General features: G+C 34.4%; 2 protein-coding genes and 1 non-coding gene across 4 annotated transcripts; all 3 read right to left on the minus strand.

Annotated features, from left to right (window-relative positions):
* Positions 1-4,700: 4,700 nt before the first annotated feature.
* On the minus strand, positions 4,701-7,760 carry LOC147273670 (glucosamine 6-phosphate N-acetyltransferase-like). Of its 2 annotated transcripts, XM_086227560.1 has the most exons (3): positions 7,550-7,760; positions 5,868-6,021; positions 4,701-5,442 (listed from the first exon to the last, which is right to left on the minus strand). In XM_086227560.1, exon 3 carries the CDS (start codon positions 5,409-5,411, stop codon positions 4,950-4,952), a length of 462 nt encoding a protein of 153 aa, XP_086083686.1. In that variant the 5' UTR covers positions 5,412-5,442; positions 5,868-6,021; positions 7,550-7,760; the 3' UTR covers positions 4,701-4,949. The 2 variants fall into 2 exon arrangements, with proteins under 2 accessions (XP_086083686.1, XP_086083685.1); XM_086227559.1 differs by lacking the exon at positions 5,868-6,021 and having other exon boundaries at positions 7,550-7,758.
* LOC147273671 (U6 spliceosomal RNA) lies at positions 7,612-7,714 on the minus strand. Its single transcript, XR_015119784.1, has one exon. It is a non-coding gene; the product is annotated as a U6 spliceosomal RNA (small nuclear RNA).
* Positions 7,761-9,742: 1,982 nt separating the features above from the next.
* LOC147273672 (CCR4-NOT transcription complex subunit) lies at positions 9,743-16,233 on the minus strand. Its single transcript, XM_086256489.1, has 12 exons — positions 15,966-16,233; positions 15,656-15,766; positions 14,577-14,672; positions 13,631-13,684; positions 13,341-13,486; positions 13,117-13,267; positions 12,899-13,036; positions 11,460-11,531; positions 11,300-11,373; positions 11,038-11,179; positions 10,265-10,343; positions 9,743-9,999 (listed from the first exon to the last, which is right to left on the minus strand). The coding sequence occupies exons 1-12, from the start codon at positions 16,131-16,133 to the stop codon at positions 9,902-9,904; spliced, it is 1,329 nt and encodes a 442-aa protein (XP_086112615.1). The 5' UTR covers positions 16,134-16,233; the 3' UTR covers positions 9,743-9,901.
* Between the last annotated feature and the right edge of the window lie 552 nt (positions 16,234-16,785).

Below are 16,785 nucleotides of genomic sequence, written 5' to 3' on the forward strand. Positions count from 1 at the left end.
GCACATCCACTAACACAAACATCCAGCCATGCACTCATTGACTCTAGCATGACAATCAATTCCTAAACATCAATCATCACATTCATCTAAAACAAATCTTGGTTCATGCACTCATTGACTCTGTACATATCTCTTTCTCACCCAGCAGTCCAGCACACTCAATGCATCAGTCGAGCAGTACCAAAATAAAGCTATCTCACTCAATGCAGTCCAAATAAACCAAATGGCCATGATCCAAAACAAAGCTAAACCAACAAACAAAACCAAATGGACATGATCAGTCAGTCTCATAGAAGCTTTTCACCTGAAAGATCAATTTGGGCCTCAAAATGGTCTACTCCAGTTTTTCTTTGCAATTTTGTACTCCTAAGAATTGAAACCTGAAAGATTCAAATTGATGCAAAACAACAATACAAGAATAAGCACCAAATGAGAGCTTTTTAAGTACAAAAAGATCAAGCAGGGGAAGAAAAAATGTAATAAAAGATCAAGCAGACTGATACCTTACACCACTCCATAAAGGTTTACATTTTAATCATATAATGAGCTATTCTCCTGCTCATTGCAAGAAACCTAAACCAATCAAAACAAAATAAAGAATAATTAGCCACACTTAGCAAGGAATATCAGAATTTTAAAAAGATAGTAGCAGCCACAAGCTTTTCACCAGACAAAACCATCAATGTATTCAAATATGAGTTGCTGACCTTCTCCTTATAGGAATCAGCTATAGTTGAATCGCCAATTTCAGATTCCATGACTTCTACCTCATTCGGGCTTGATTCTAATCATAAAACGAAAAAAATATATTATTAGAAAACTTTAAAACAATTTAATTAGCAAACCATGAAAAAAATTTCAGAATACCTTTAATCTCCTTCCATAGCCAATCTCGAGCACACATCAAGGCCTCAATAGTTTTTGAATGAAGCCGACTACGATGAGGGCTCACAATTCTTCCACTTGTACTAAATGCGGATTCTGAAGCTACTGTAGTCACAGGAATAGCCAAAAGATCTCTAGCAACCAAATGCAGTTTGGGATATTTGACCCCATTTGTCTTCCACCAACACAATATATCAAAATCAACATTCAATGGTATACGAGACTCTTCTAGATAATAGTCAAACTCTGACCTCACACTTTGAGCGCTACTAGAACTAGCCATATACTCAAGAAACTCTTGATCAACTTCAGTTATAGCACTTAGTGAAAAAGTAGAACTAGTATTAGAAGCTTGAGATGATTGATGACTTAGTGATCTTGGTTGATACTCTCTAAGCAAGTCATACACTAACTTTTTAACTCCCTCAACCTTAAGAAAAGATGTGTCTCCATAGATTTTTTGGAAATAGAACTCAACGAGCATCATCTTATACCTTGGATCCAAGATACTTGCAATTGCCATCAACCCATGCACAGCATCCCAATACTTCTCAAACTTTGGTAGCATAGTTGATGCCATTTCCTTCACCTCAGTCACATCTGACGTAACCCACTGCTCAATTGCCAACCTAATCTTGCAAATATTTGGAAAATAAAGATTGGCAGTAGAGTACTTGGATCCTGAAAATAACTTAGACACATCATTAAAGAGCTTCAATTTTTCAGCTAGCACCTTTGTCTTTGACCAATCTTCTTCACTAGGCACTTTTTTGTATAGGGACTCGTGCATTTTCAGACGTGGAAAAACATCTTTATATTCCAATGCAGTGGTAAGCATGGTATATGTAGAGTTCCACCTAGTTTTGCAATCAAGCTCCAACTTCTTAGTGCTTGGAACTCTCAATTGTCGAGCCGCCACGATAAACCTTTCTTCTCTCTTTTGAGTTCCAGTCCAAAATGCAACACTAGACCGAATAATCTCAATGCTCTCTTTTATAACATCTAACCCATCCCTCATCACCATGTTAAGAATGTGTGCAAAACAACGCATGTGAAAAAAGCCTCCTTGCAACAAAAGTGAACTAGAAGACAACTTCCCCAAAACTATATTAATCATGGCATCATTGGTTGTGCAATTATCTACCGTTAAAGTGGATAACTTACGATCGAGATTCCATTCCAACAAGCAATCCACCAAAACATCCGCAAGCACCTCCGCAGTGTGTGGACATGGTACATATACAAACCTACCATAAAAACAATTCAAATTAAAAACAAAATTACTGAATTGATTACATCACAACCTATTAAAAAATTATAGTAAATAATTAAATAAATTTACCTCACAAGACGACTTTGCAACTTCCAAGAATCATCAATAAAGTGAGTAGTGACAGTCATAAATCCCCTTTTTTGATTGTTAGATGTCCACATTTCCGTAGTAACGGAAATTCTACTTTCATTGGTATCCAAGAGCCTCATTGTTTTCTTTCTTTCAAACTCATAAATCTTGAAGATGTCACTCTTAATAGTATTCCAAGAAGGAACCTTAAATAATGGTTGTAAAGCTTGGGAGTACCTTCTAAACCCAACATGATCAACCATGGACATCGGATACTCATGGATAATAATCATAACACCAAGTTCCTTCCTTGCATTGTCTTGGTCAAAGTTATACGTACCAAGTCTAAGGCTCCCATCACTATTCCCTGTAGGATTCAAGATTGATTGTGATATGGATTTTTGTCTCTTAAAAGGACAACATTTGAGGTGATCATGCAAATGTGAGGTCCCATTCTTGCTATCCCCTCCTAGCATCCTACTACAATTATTGCAAACAGATTTCATTTTTCCGGCAACTATACGCTTGGTAAAATGATCCCATACTTCTAACGTACATCTCCTTTTACGTAAGGTTTCACCCGATGAATCACAAGTCTCAGTATTTGGTACAAAGTTGTCCCCACCCTCAGTTGGTGTTGATTGTGGGGACTGTGGGGCTGTTTGATTTTCCTCATTTTCAGCACCATGGCTTGACATTTCTGTAGAGTCCGTCTATAAAAAATAAAAAGCAAGAAAGAACAATGAGAAATTATACACTTTTATATATATATTGCTTCAGATGAAAAAAGTACTGTTAGAAGAGAACCAAAATATCATATCGATACTGCTTACAAAACCAACATGCTCTGCAAGACACAATGTCTTGTCATACATATATTGAAGCTTACATCTCTTTCTTTCTACTTGAGTGAACTACCAAGGAAAGTAAATGCAGCACTGAATTTGGACAATACATATTTGATATTCAAAGTTCAAAGTTCAAAGCATCAATTTTTGCAAATTTCATTCAAAAAGGATCAGCCCAAAACTTGAATTGCTGGTATATGTTACTATTCAACAAAATGATCAATACTAATGAGGGCACACAAATTAAGAAAGTGGCTTTCTATCTTAGATATACAAAATTTCTCTGCAGAAGCTAGATTGTAACAAGAAAGCTAGAACAATCATTAAACAACCAGCTTACCATCAATTCGACAGGCAGCGGCGGCGGTGGACCTCTGGACGTACTGAGGAGACAGAGGGGCCACGGCGAGATTATACAATGTATTCACATAAATGACATTGTTAGTCTTTTTTATTGAAATAAGTGCGTAAGTGCGTGTACGGTGTACACCACATAGAATTATTATTATTATTATTATTATTATTATTTTTTTTTTTTTTTGAGGAATAGCATAAAAATTTCCATTAGAAATCAATAGAAGGCATAACATTGTCTCGGACACCATTGGCAAGTGGATCACACATCAGCAACTAATAAACCTTATTTTAAAACCACGATGGTCAATTCTTTAAAAAAAAAAAAATCACGATGGTAGGATTAAACAATTAAAACCACAATATGAAGCAAACCACGAAAATTATACGTGACATTTGGCTATTTTGATATTGTCATGAAAGGGATAGCATGTGCACTGGTAGTGTCAATGTCAAGTTAATTTCAATTTATTAATTTTATAGAAGAAAAAAATTTTGCAATAAAGAGTTAATATTAAAAATTGAATTGCAATGAATGTCAAAAAATTGATATGAAAATTACAAATTAACCTTACAAATACTAAGAGAACAACCTGCCCCACTTAAGAAATCAACCTCATATGAAAAAAGAGAATGAACATGTGGCATGCTTTGATTGGCAAAGAAGCTACCCCCCTACCCCACCTTGTCGACTTGTACTAGCAAATGGATGTGGCTTCCACGTGAAAATATTATATTGGACCATTTGAAATATAGTCATTACATGCAGCAGTCCACTTCATTAATGTATATAATTAGTTAATATATATTAATCTATCTAATTAATATATAGCTAGACTATCTAATTAATATATTTTAATTCTTATGTTGTACCATATACTGTTTTTAAGTCTAAGTTGTAATGTGCTATTTTTTATTACATAAATTATGGTTTTTATTAATATATTTTTTATTTTATACTTTATAATATGAAATTATGAAATTTAAAATTAGGTGATAATTTAAAATTATTTAAAAATATTAAATATTGGGCTCATTTGAAAAATCTAATTGAGATATTTTCATTTTTCAATGGTATAATCTATAAAATAATTAAATTTATAGTTTTTAATTTATAAGAGATTATAAAAAAATATTAAAAAACGTATAGATACTGACTTATGCAATTGAATTGAACCATGCAACAAAACAGTTTCATCGAGTCAATAATTGACACAATTGAAAAATAGAGGTCAATATGATTGAATTGAATTTCCATTGACACCCACCATTGCACGTGTTCACTGCCAAATCTCTTTATTTCTATCCAGAACAAGGCAGAAGAAACAAAGCAACGCCAACATAATATTATAAATCAGGGTGACTAAATTGCAACCATGAACCAAGTAATGGTTTTCTTGGCAACTCTTTTTTTCTCTTCATTACATAACCGTATTTTGTGTGAAGATCTAAGTTTGTATTTATTCCTCTCCACTCAAAAATGTAGCCCTAAGCAAATTTACAAGAAACCAAAATGCTTTTCAAATGAAATACTTCACCATCTGAATTTCTTTCTGCTTGAAGCCACATTTTTCATAAAATGCTCTATTCTCAACAATACAATCAAGAATCACTTTATAACAACCTGCCGAATGAGCATGGTCTGTGAGGAAATTAATAACTTTCTTGCCTAACTGCATCCCACGAGCATTGGCATCAACCACAATGTCCTCAATGTGCCCAACTTTGCCACAGTTCCTTATAAACTTCTTTTCAATGAACACACTTCCAGTTGCTATAATCTTCCCAAACTGATCATCTTCTATAACACAGATAACATGGTCATCTCCAAGGGAGCTAATCTCTCCAAATCGATCTTCAAAATCCTTGTCAGATACAGAATCACATACGGTTAGCTGTTGCAATAGTTGTATGAAACCCTTGCTTTTGTCTGTGATCTCTAATTTTCTAACTTGGAATTTTTGTACTTCACTGCTTTGCATCTTTTGCAGATTGAGTAGTACTTGTTACCAACTGAAAAGATTCAAATATATCAACATTCAACAAAGAGAAAGAAATACATTTCCCATTCCTCATAAAGATGATAACATTAATGGGTTTGCTAAAAATTAATTCTAAAGTAGTAGGCTTGTATCTTCAACCCTCACAGTTAAACTACCCTAGTTGAATACAATAGTTAAATTTGTGTAATCCATAGCCATCAATAATTCACTGGTTCCTGAGTCCAGTTTTACTGGAGATAGAACTTCTATATTCTCTTAAACCAACATATTATAAACCCTCTAAATATTGAAAAGAAAATTGGAATTTTACCACCAATCTAAACTTAGAAACGAAAAAGATCTAATGCTATGCAAAGCAAACACATCCTTACATGCATATACATAATACTGATATATAGGCTTACTGTTTCTTTTCTAAAGAATATCTAGCTTTACCTCTAAAAGCCATTGGGTTTGGGGTGGAGGAAGCTACTATACCCAGCACTGCAGCCATAGAGATCTATTGGATGAAGCTCGTAATTATATGTTTTACCTCTAAAAGCAACATCCACCAAGTCTCTATGATTGCCACCAAAGTTTCCTTTTTAATCTGAAAAAAAATAAAAAATAAAAACTCTGGTGCCACCAATACAGACTCTTATAAGAGACTGATAAGAACACACTGATGTACAGTCACACCATAATGTTCTTAAGAGACACTCTGATAAGAACACACTCAAATTGAAAATAGATATTTCTCTACATTCTTATCCATCTCTTCTCTGCTTACTCATAGAATCTCCTAAGGCATCATCAGTCATGATTGACTTCATAAAATAAGGCATCTCTTCTCTGCTTATTTATACTATTCTCAATTCAATGACAATAAGTGATAACAAAAATATAATTAAAAAAAAAAAACCAAGGAAGCCAATTGATTTCATAACAGAAAGTAAGAAAAAACACATACACATCTTAACATATAAATATAGAATGGTTTGACATCTGACAAATATATTTAAAGTATACATGCATCTCAATAAGCCACATAAGTAGGCAGACTTGAATACTGAAACTATTATGAAAAAACACTAAAATCCATTAAAATCTCAATTGAATACACCCCCAAGTAACATATCCACTTGCTAATTTCGAATTGAAAATCAAGTGGACAGGCAATATACCAAAGATTAGTCCACAGTCTATACCTTATACTTCAACAAATGATCTAATCCGTATACGCATTACTTTTACACTATCAAGTATCAAATGCTTAGATCATAGGCATATTAAGAGGACCCAGATAGGAGTATTCAGTGGGCATGTTCTCATGTGTTAATCCCATTTGCAACCTAATTCTATAACAGAAGAACAAAGCTATAATGTTGAACAGCATAACTGAATCCTTTCCCCTTCTTTATCTTGTGGAAACGAAGTTTCAATAAGTATTGCTATGTTCTAGCATGGACACTTCTACACTCATTCCAAAATTTTCATTTACAATCTGATAACCATGATTTAGAATTTACACTCAAATGAGTGAACAGAGTTTAGGGCCATTCATTTTTATTTGTAGTTTGTACTGTGGTTCTTTCGTAATCGGGTTATCAAATTCAAAGCAAAATTCTTTCGTAATCGGGTTATCAAATTCAAAGCAAAATTCCACTACCAAAAAGAAAACGTTGAAATAAACTAAATAAGCAAAAAAACGAAATTAAAAATTAAAACAAAATTTGAGATTAACGCACCACAGCAAGCAATAAGTTCACATATAAGCCGTCATAAACTAGTTAATCATCTTCAAATCATTCAGAACTTGAGACTTTTAGTACTTCAGTCGGTTAAAAAAAAAAAAACAGAGAGAGAGTAGGTTATCTGAGTTTTGTTGATGAAACCCAAGAATTAAACTAAATTGAAGGAAAACCCAGTTCAAAAAAGCATAAGAAAAGACAACAGATTAAGAGATCCTCATACCCATTTCATCAAACAGCTAGGGCGCAAGGTTCACAAATGCGTTTCATCACAATTAATCAAAGACCAATCAGTCACTGAACCATCAAAGTGAAGTAATTTAACAAGGAAGAAGCAAAACGAAACTCACAAAATTCCAAACTTTATGGTTGAAGCTCGGAAGGTACCTTGAATGGTGAGCAACAATAGCAGAGCAGACACGATTCGAAGGTAGCAGACGATATGCAAAAAAAATTTGGACCATTTCTCGATTTATGCGTGTCATCCTTGCGCAGGGGCCATGCTAATCTTCTCTGTATCGTTCCAATTTTATCGGATGTCCCCGAAGGGACAAGTTCGTGTGCAAGCTGATAGTATATAAACCTTTTACAAACCCTTTGTTTTCCGATGTGGGATTGCCTTGGCACCACGTTTTGGCTTATTTATAATAAGTTCTTAAGCATACATAGTATTTGTATTCGTCCACTTCTTGTCTTTTGCATATAATGTTCTGTTTTCCTAGAGCAAAAAAAGTATTCCAATAGATTGCCATAGTATCAATGGAAGGAATTCTTGCCTTTCTTGTCTTTTAACAGTGATGAGTTAGATTAATTAATATTGAATATAACAGTGAGAGCTTATATTCAAAAGTATCAGTATAATCCACTTCCATGTATAAACTACTTGAACTAATTTGTTCAAATGTATCAGTGAATGCTTTCATCCAAAGATTCCAAACTCTGAAACAATTGTGATGTTATTCCATTTGAAAAGTAGGAAACTAAACTGAGGCGTAAAATCAAAACCTTTTCTTTATTATAAATGTGTTTTGTTTTGTTTTGTTTTGTTTTTTCAAAACTATGTAGAATTTATTGGAACCCTGTTGAAACTTGAAACTATGTTCTTTTTTGAAAGCATTTCATGAATTTTTTAAGGTAGGAGAGAAGGTGCAGTACTAGTCTGCCAGTCAAACTGTGAATTTGGCAATAACCTTTATGTTAGCAAAGTAATGCTTGATGCGTTCAATGTCTGGCAGGTTGATCTTGGTTTGTGGAGACTGAAGAATGTGAAAATTCATGCTGATAGATTTAGTGCAATTCAGAGAGAAGTTTGATTGATATCTTTGTTTTTTCTCATATCGATATTTTCGTTGGCAGATATCAGAAAATTGATTATCGAGTACCCTCATCATTACAAAGTTATTGTGATGCTAATTCAGCAAATCAGTAAGTTTCTTTTCAAAGTCTTCTTTTTGTTCTCTTTATTTTTGCTTCAGACTCAAAATTTAGTGTAACAATCAATTGCATACTTTCTAGAAATGCTAATTTCTTGACCTTTTTTATCTGTTGTGTTTCATACATTTTATTTGATTTCATTATACTTTGTGTGGAAGGACCTTGAATACTTTGCATGGAATTGAGATTGTAAGGTGTTTTCATTAAAAAAAAAAAAAAAAGAGATTATAAAGAAAGCAATGCTGACATAATTGAAATTTTTAAAATTCTATTAATGATATTTTTTTAATAATTCTTTTTTAGAAGAAAAAACGTTTTTTATCCCCCACAAATTGATCACGTGCAGGTCACGTAACATATTTTAAACGGTAGTTATGACTGAATTGACGAAAAATATTTGACTCTAGTACTTAAGTAAACTAAAAATCCTTAATTAGATCATTTTGAATATCACATCCTCAAATAGGGATAACAATAACTCCGATGAGAAGAAAAAAATTATTTAAAATGCTCGGTGTAGCAATCAAGTTTAAGAAAACATGTAGTGATCAAATTTAGAGTTAATTACATTTACACCCCTTGAGATTTATCGACTTTTCACATACATCCCTTAGAGTTTCAATAATTACACATACACCCCCTGAGGTTTTAAAACTGTTACATATAACCTCCTATAGTGAGACGAAAATGATAAGAAATTATGCAAAAAAGCATGCTAAGGGATTAAATAGCCTAATAAGATTATTCAAGGTGTAAAGTCCAACCTAAATACAAATATTTTCTTTTTTATTTATTTATTTTTTTTCTTTTGTAGGGGTTATATGCAACAGTTTTAAAACTTCATGAGGTGTATGTGTAGTTATTGAAACCCCAAAGGATGTATGTGAAAAGACGATAAACTTCAAGGGATATAAGCATAACAAATTTAAGAAAACGCAAAATCTTTTTTGTTTGTATTTTTTTTTTATCAATTTCATTTCAATCTATTATTTTGGGCTTAGCCTTGATATAGCCATGATCAAGTTTATATCTGACGTTTAAGCCAACACATGCACACCACAATCTGACTGAGCCACCATCACTCTAAATTTTGATAAACCGCCCTTGAAAGCAAAGCCTTTAAGATTTCATTTGCTTCAATTTCAATGCTTGACAAATTTGCAGGGAATTTTCGTCTAAAAGAGCTATAATTATTTCATCTGAAAGGTTATTTGTGCTTATAATAAAAAGATAATTGCTTAGCTCAAAAGAGTAACAATCTTACAATTGGGATAAAATTTATAAATAAATAAAAATGAGTTTGATTCATTCCAAAGACTTAAGGAGCCTAAATAGTGCAGCTGCTTCCCTAATCCGCGAGAACTCGATGCAAAAAGCTTGGACTTCAATGAAAAGATCCTTAACTGCAAAGACAACCATTGACCAAAGTCAGTAACATTACCAACAGTTTCCGATTTAAGATTTTTTCAAAATGTGACTTTCAGAGTTCTCCTATAATTACAACAATGTATCCTTCAGCATATAACATGCAATGCAAGTAGATAATCATGAAGAGCACAATTCTTAATGCATATATGATTGCAGCCACTGATGTTTGCATGTTGAATCAAAATCAAATGACCAAAATAACAACAGTACACGCTGCACATAAAGAGGGATGACTCTGACCATTGATAATGTCGTTTCGGATAAGGCTCTGTAGAAAAACACATACAAGCCTCACAAGTCTGTTCTGCATGTACTTGTCCTGGGAGGAAGAAAAATTTAGATGCCAAGTCCATAAAACAAAAGAGTCTCGTAATAAGAACAAACATTAAACATTAAATATTAATACCTTAAGAGTAGGACTTTAAATCAAAACAAACGGTTCATTTTGAGCTTGTGCTTCTTGTCATAGATTTCAAGCATATAGCTCATCAGTTTGATTGTGAAGAATTTGACAAGTGACAAAGTTTTACACTACAATAAAAGCCAAGCCTAATTGAATTATAAAAGAGAATTCACGTGCCTATTCAACTTCACTCACAACCACCACCACCACCACCATGCACACTGCACTGACTCACCTGCAGAAGGATAAATTCTTGTATACAACCTGCATCTCACAAAACTGGTCACATGACTAACATGTGAGGGGTTCAATGTGAGAGAAGGGTTGTATACAAGATTTTTCTCTACTGAAGCCACCCAACTGGAGTGGGGAAAAACTCCTAAGAACCCACCACCATGTCCACCCCTAAGAATCTAGCCAGTCTATTAATTATTTCACCAAGAAAACTCCTCCCACTTTTCTTCATCTCCCAGTTAGTCTCACATGCACAGAACCATCAAATGGAGACATTATCCAAAACACACCTTAACATGTCAGAGTCAACATTTGAATTGTGCCTTTAGATCTCAGAAAATAGTGAGTAATAACGGTGGCAAGGTGAAGCAAGTACCTTGATGTTCTCACATGATGATATACAATTGGTTATGTACATATGTATGAACTCTGAAGGAAGTTCAACTGCTGTTGTAAGCCTGTTCACAACTTCCATTGAGTGCAGACTCATGTCCATATTGACAAGCACTGTAAAGTATCTGTAAGCAAAAAATGTCTATAATGCATAAAAATCTTGGAAATTGAGGAAGTGGACAGTTTTAAAGCAGAATCACTCTAGAATTAGAGACAGAAATAAATCACACAAACCAAAGACATACTCTGCAATTTCAGGGGAATTTATCAACTTAGTGAGAACTTCAACTGCAATAAGGGGATTATTTTCCACCAATTCCTGAAAACAAGAATTGAGGAATTATACAACAGTAGATTGACTAATACTCATGTTGTTGACTGAGAGTTATGTTACATGAAAACTACCGGTAGCTTTCTTGGTGTCAGCCCACAGTGATATACAAGTTTCGGGTCATTTGCCAACTCCAACAAGACTTGCTGGACAATGAAAGGGCAAGCATTGGGTCATCTCTGCCTTCAAAATGACTGATGTAACACGATATAAATAAAATAACATGAATTTCTCAGTTTTTCTTTGAGAAGTGAGGTAAAAATGAAGCCTTCAACAAAATATACTTATCATTATTAATTTATTTTATGAAACACAACTCTTGCAGGTGTCTTTTTTAGAAGGACAGGTTACGAGATACACCAGTCCTTCTAAGAAACACCTGCCATACTCTCTGAACTCCTCTGCCTAAAGCGGGTTCTACAAAAGAAAGCAGCCTTGTCTGCCTGAAACGGCTTTAAATCAACCTTGAAGTAGACCCAATTGGATAGGGCTTCTTTTATTTTCCCCCATTCATCAGAGAGTTTCTTTCTATTGCAATTTTCTTTTATAAGAAACAGACTTTATTCAATAAATTCAAGAGAACACAAATTACACCAGTGGGAAGAAGTCCACTTACAAAACCAGTGCATACAAAGCTATTCTATCTATAACCATAGACAAAAACAAAGAAACAAGGAAATTTCCCAGAAGATCAGCAAAGTGCAGCTCCCAACCCATGAATAATGAAGAACGAAATATCTCTAAATTCATTAGAATTATTGGAAACCAAAGCCGAATAACACACCCTCCCACAATAACACCACCTCCTTCACATTTTTTCAAAAATACTGGAGTTTTTTTCTAACCAACTACCCAAAAAAAAAAAAAAAAAGCCACAAAACAACAATTCCATAAAGCTTTTTTCCTTTTGTCTCCCAATGTTTCTCGACAAAAATTTTAACACAAGAAGCTGTAATCGTCCAACTCAATCTCAGCTCGAAAAAGAGCTTATTCCACAATGAGCCCACTATTGGGCAATGGAGGAAAATATAATCAATATTCTCTGCTCCCTTTTTACACACTAACCAAGAGGTTAAGATACAAACATTAGGCTATTTTCGTTGAATAACATTGCAAGTATTGATCATCACATGAACAAAATTCCAAACCAAAATCTGTACCTTACAAGGTACCTTAGCCTTCTAAATCAATTCGGATGGTTGAATAGGGGTAACATGGTTGATAAATATTCACAGCTCCCTTAGCTTTCTAGTGCAAGTTACCTACTGCCGTATTCACAAAATATTATACTATTTTATTCATGCACGTACCAGAACCAACCACCAGACAATCTCACACTAAATTTTAGGACCCACATCAGCCAATGAGAAAGACACATGACAACTTCGATATGGAAAGATTGATTCAGTCAACATTTGGACTGACATAGAAATATACATGCATACTTATAAAAACTGGTTATATTATTAATACTATATCATATATTATATATCATACAAATATATATCAGCACCTCTTGTTGTGCAGGCGCAAGTGGTCCCTTCAAAGCCTTTGCAATTAAATCCCGTACAGCTGCCCCTCTGCTAGTATCAACACACATACCATCATCCCATAAAATTTCATGATTGTCAACTTGGTTGAGCCACAGTAGCTGAAAAAGGTTTTACAAGCATAAATAAAGTAAACAAGTAATCTATAAAATTAATCTAAATACAAACCCTTATGTCTTACTTCTTCGTCTTGAAAAGGGAGTCTTGGTGGTACGGGCCTCCACCAGTGAGGACTTAACCCTTCCAACTCTAAATTGGACAGCAAGCCAAGCACCGTCTCGTCTCTATCACCAGAACCAAGTTTAGGTTTTTCTCCAGGATGTAGATCAAACCTATATGATGATCCTTGATGTCAAATGCAGAAGAAGCAAAGAAGAAAAAACAATCTATTGTCAAGGATCATACTCGAATGAGTTAGCATCACAACCACGAGGAACATCAGGATCTGCTACCACATTTTTAACTGAACCATCCTTAAGTGGAGAATTATCTGGTTCTGGCTGGACTTTATCAGCATACTGCTGTTGCAACTGTTCATGCTGAGGGAAAGCCTGAAAGTGAGGACAATTGAAAAATATCAATTAAGATAATACACTAAGAATGCATCTCACCACATATCAAAAAAATCCCTGATGAAATGAGGATCCTTCATAAGCTAGAAAATTGTAAAATTTGCGTAGCTACACATCACTTACGTGCACTGAAGGATCAAAATTTTTGATGTAATCTGAAGGAGACTGTTTAAGAAGCTGCAACAGAGGAACCTCCTTCAGATATTCATAATCTTGAAAAGAAACGTCCAAAATATGATGATGAGGCAGTAATGAAATAAAGTTGGATAAATCAATGGAGCTTATCACAGTTCACAGGAGTGGAGAAAATGGTTTCAGATACTAACATTTTATTTACATAATACTACAAATATCAAAGCCACCTACTAACAAAAAAACACATCCTCCATATAGAAAGAACCAATGATGATAAACCTGACATATTGGACAAGAATGCAAGAGCTCATCCATCAAATTTATTTAGAAATATAAAAGGTGGTTTGCATCCATATTAAAAAGTTGGAAAATCAGTTCTCTGCCAAAAAGTATTACTTGAATGATTCTGAAATACATGAGGCAAGTAGGCAACATACATACATACATACAAAGAAAACTGCAACAAAGAAAGCTCCTGAAATTTGTACCACTGCATCGAGGGGAAGGCAAAGAGAAGGTTGCAGGTTACACTTTACAGTAGTGTAGTACATGATGTCTGATACTAACAGTTTACACTACATATACAACAAGTATCATTTTACTACATGCTAACAAAGAAAAATCCAAAATCTAACCATTGGGGCGGGGGTGTCAGGTAAACACATAGACGTACATATAGGATATCTAGGAAATTCTAACTCATAAAAGTTGCTAATTACCCTAAGGAGCGCATACATCCAATAGGTTAGGGTCAATTTCATTGTAATGATCTTAATCGAGAAACATTTATAGGGGAAAAGAACAAGATTACAAAATTGGTGTTAGTTTGCAGTTTTAAGTCACATACACACAAAGATAAGAAAATTTGTATAGAACTAAATCAACAACATAATTTAACTTCACAAATCAAAAAGCTAAACAAAGAATGTAGAACCTCTTTGCCACTACATGAGCCATCAGAGCCAAATAGCTGTAATAGCTGCAAAACAAATGCCCTCTCGTATTTTTCAGCTTCAACATCACATGCAGCCTGTAACCCAAGAGTAGAAAGCACACAAAAGATGAAGTAATTGTACCATCAAGAAAGACAAATTAAGAGCCAAACTGCACTGCTAAGCACAGACATAAGGATGCATTTACTACCCCCCCCCCCCCCAAAAAAAAAAAAAAAAAAAAGCAAATGCCAGCTCCAACAGAAAACATTCAACAATTTAATTAGGATAAAAGATTAACAAGATTATCAGCAAGATTCGAGATGTTCAAAGAATTCAGTGTCACTTTTGTTTATATTGGTGATAGAACCATCCATGATCCAACTAGTAAAAAGATAAATCATTTGAAACCACAAGCTCATCAAAATTTTTCATAGTTTCATATTTACATTCTCAAAGCTGACACTAATCTAGTAATATATTCATATAAAATTCTGAACTCAATACTGTAAGTTATAGTTGCAGAATTGAACTCAATGGCCCTATAGGTGATTCGGTAAAACCTTATAATTTAGCAATCATGGGTCTCAAACCAAATATTTTTTTACATATCTAGCTAAAGTTCGTTAAAACAAAAAAAATAAATAAACATCAAAGGTGTCAAGTTAAGCTTTCTATTTTAATAACCTTTAGGGTGATCAATAGAACTCCATAGAATGGTGAAAATTAACAGCTGTTTAAGTCACATAATGAAGAAATATGATTGTCCTGGACAGTTCAAAAATAAAAAATAAATGAATAACAGGTGTAAATAGACTGCTTAGTTGAGTTGAGTTCTTTCTTTTTCAGCCATCATATGAGTATTCTCTTTGTTTTGGGATTTTATGGTCACCATTTAAATCACAACTTCCAATGGTTGTACTGTAAACCCACTATTCAAAATGCCAAACAAAACAAGTTCGAAACTTGTTTGGGTGATTTAATCGCTATGGATATATTAAACCCAGATACCAAAGTGTATTCAATTATCAAAACTAATGAACTATCAACGCAAGAGTGACAACAACAAAACAATGCTTACGTTTATAATTAAACTTATGAACGGATTCGCAGAAGGTTTCTGGGTAGAATAAGCATGATGAAGAATAGCGAATGCAATCAAACGTTGAGTGGAACTCAGCATCTTCTTCTCCTGAGTAGTACATAGCATCCAAACAAGTTAGAATCGTACATCATAGCACATATCTCACAAAACCCAACAGCTAAAACATGAAATATGGATACCCAATTGCATATAAACCCTAAGGGATCTAGGGTTTTTCTCCATTTTTGTAAAGAATTTAAAGTGAGTAACTTTCAATGTATAAGAAAAAGGGAAAGTATAGAGAGACCTCTAGAAGAAGGGAGAGGGAGTAACAGGGAATGAATTGGCGGTTCTGATTGGAGAACATGGAGTTGAAGTCGGAGAGGGTCTCTTCGAGTGGGCGTTGCTCTGCTCTGAGCAGCCCAAACAACGCCTTCGATTCTTCGAACTTCAGCGTCGCCCTTTTCTTCATCATCGGCTTTTTACCTTAAAACTATCTATCTCACAAATGACAAGAGACACGGAATGGAACAAGGAAGAAACAAATCTAATATCTATGTTCTATGTTCTATACGACTATACCTTTTGCCCCTGGATGCAACTCGACTGCTTCATTTTTTAACCCAAATTTACTCTTCAAACCCCCTTTTTTGTCTTTTTTGCCAACATATCAAAATCCCATTTTACCCTTCATACAAAATTTTAGAAAATTTCACCCTTCCCCATCCTCCTCTCCTCTCTCCAACACCACGGACCCGAGTAAAGGTGTCAAACGGCGTCCGGCCCGTTTAAGTTGAGCTCATCGTGCTTTCGTGCCGTGCTTGGGCCGGCCCATATAATTAAGACCTAAGCTCGGCACGGCCGACGGACCATTCGTGCTCGTGCCGTGCCTTAAACGGGCCGGCCCACGAACCTTTTTTTATTTTTATTTTTTAGAGTAAACTTCATTTTAATAGCTTAATTATTCACTGATTTTCAATTTAGTACCCCAACTTTAAAAATTTGACAAAAAGTACCTCAACTTTCATTTTGTGTCAAAATAGTACCTTCGTTAGTTTTTCTGTCAAATAAACCGTTATATGCTGACGTAGCAGGGGTATTTTCGCTTTTTTCCCCACATTTAAAAT

Source organism: Dryas octopetala, chromosome 9, assembly GCF_963921425.1.
Source record: "Dryas octopetala chromosome 9, drDryOcto1.1, whole genome shotgun sequence".
Classification (NCBI taxonomy): domain Eukaryota; kingdom Viridiplantae; phylum Streptophyta; class Magnoliopsida; order Rosales; family Rosaceae; genus Dryas; species Dryas octopetala.

What these genes read in the sequence shown, in the direction of transcription:
- LOC147273672 (XM_086256489.1), bottom strand. Translation starts at nt 16,133, where the DNA reads ATGATGAAGAAAAGGGCGACGCTGAAGTTCGAAGAATCGAAGGCGTTG. An exon ending in GCTCATGTAGTGGCAAAGAG is followed by an intron (nt 13,685 to 14,576) that starts GTTCTACATTCT and finishes CCTCTGTTGCAG; the next exon opens with CTTCTTAAACAGTCTCCTTC. An exon ending in CCGAAACGACATTATCAATG is followed by an intron (nt 10,000 to 10,264) that starts GTCAGAGTCATC and finishes TTGTCTTTGCAG; the next exon opens with TTAAGGATCTTTTCATTGAA.
- LOC147273670 (XM_086227560.1), bottom strand. Translation starts at nt 5,411, where the DNA reads ATGCAAAGCAGTGAAGTACAAAAATTCCAAGTTAGAAAATTAGAGATC.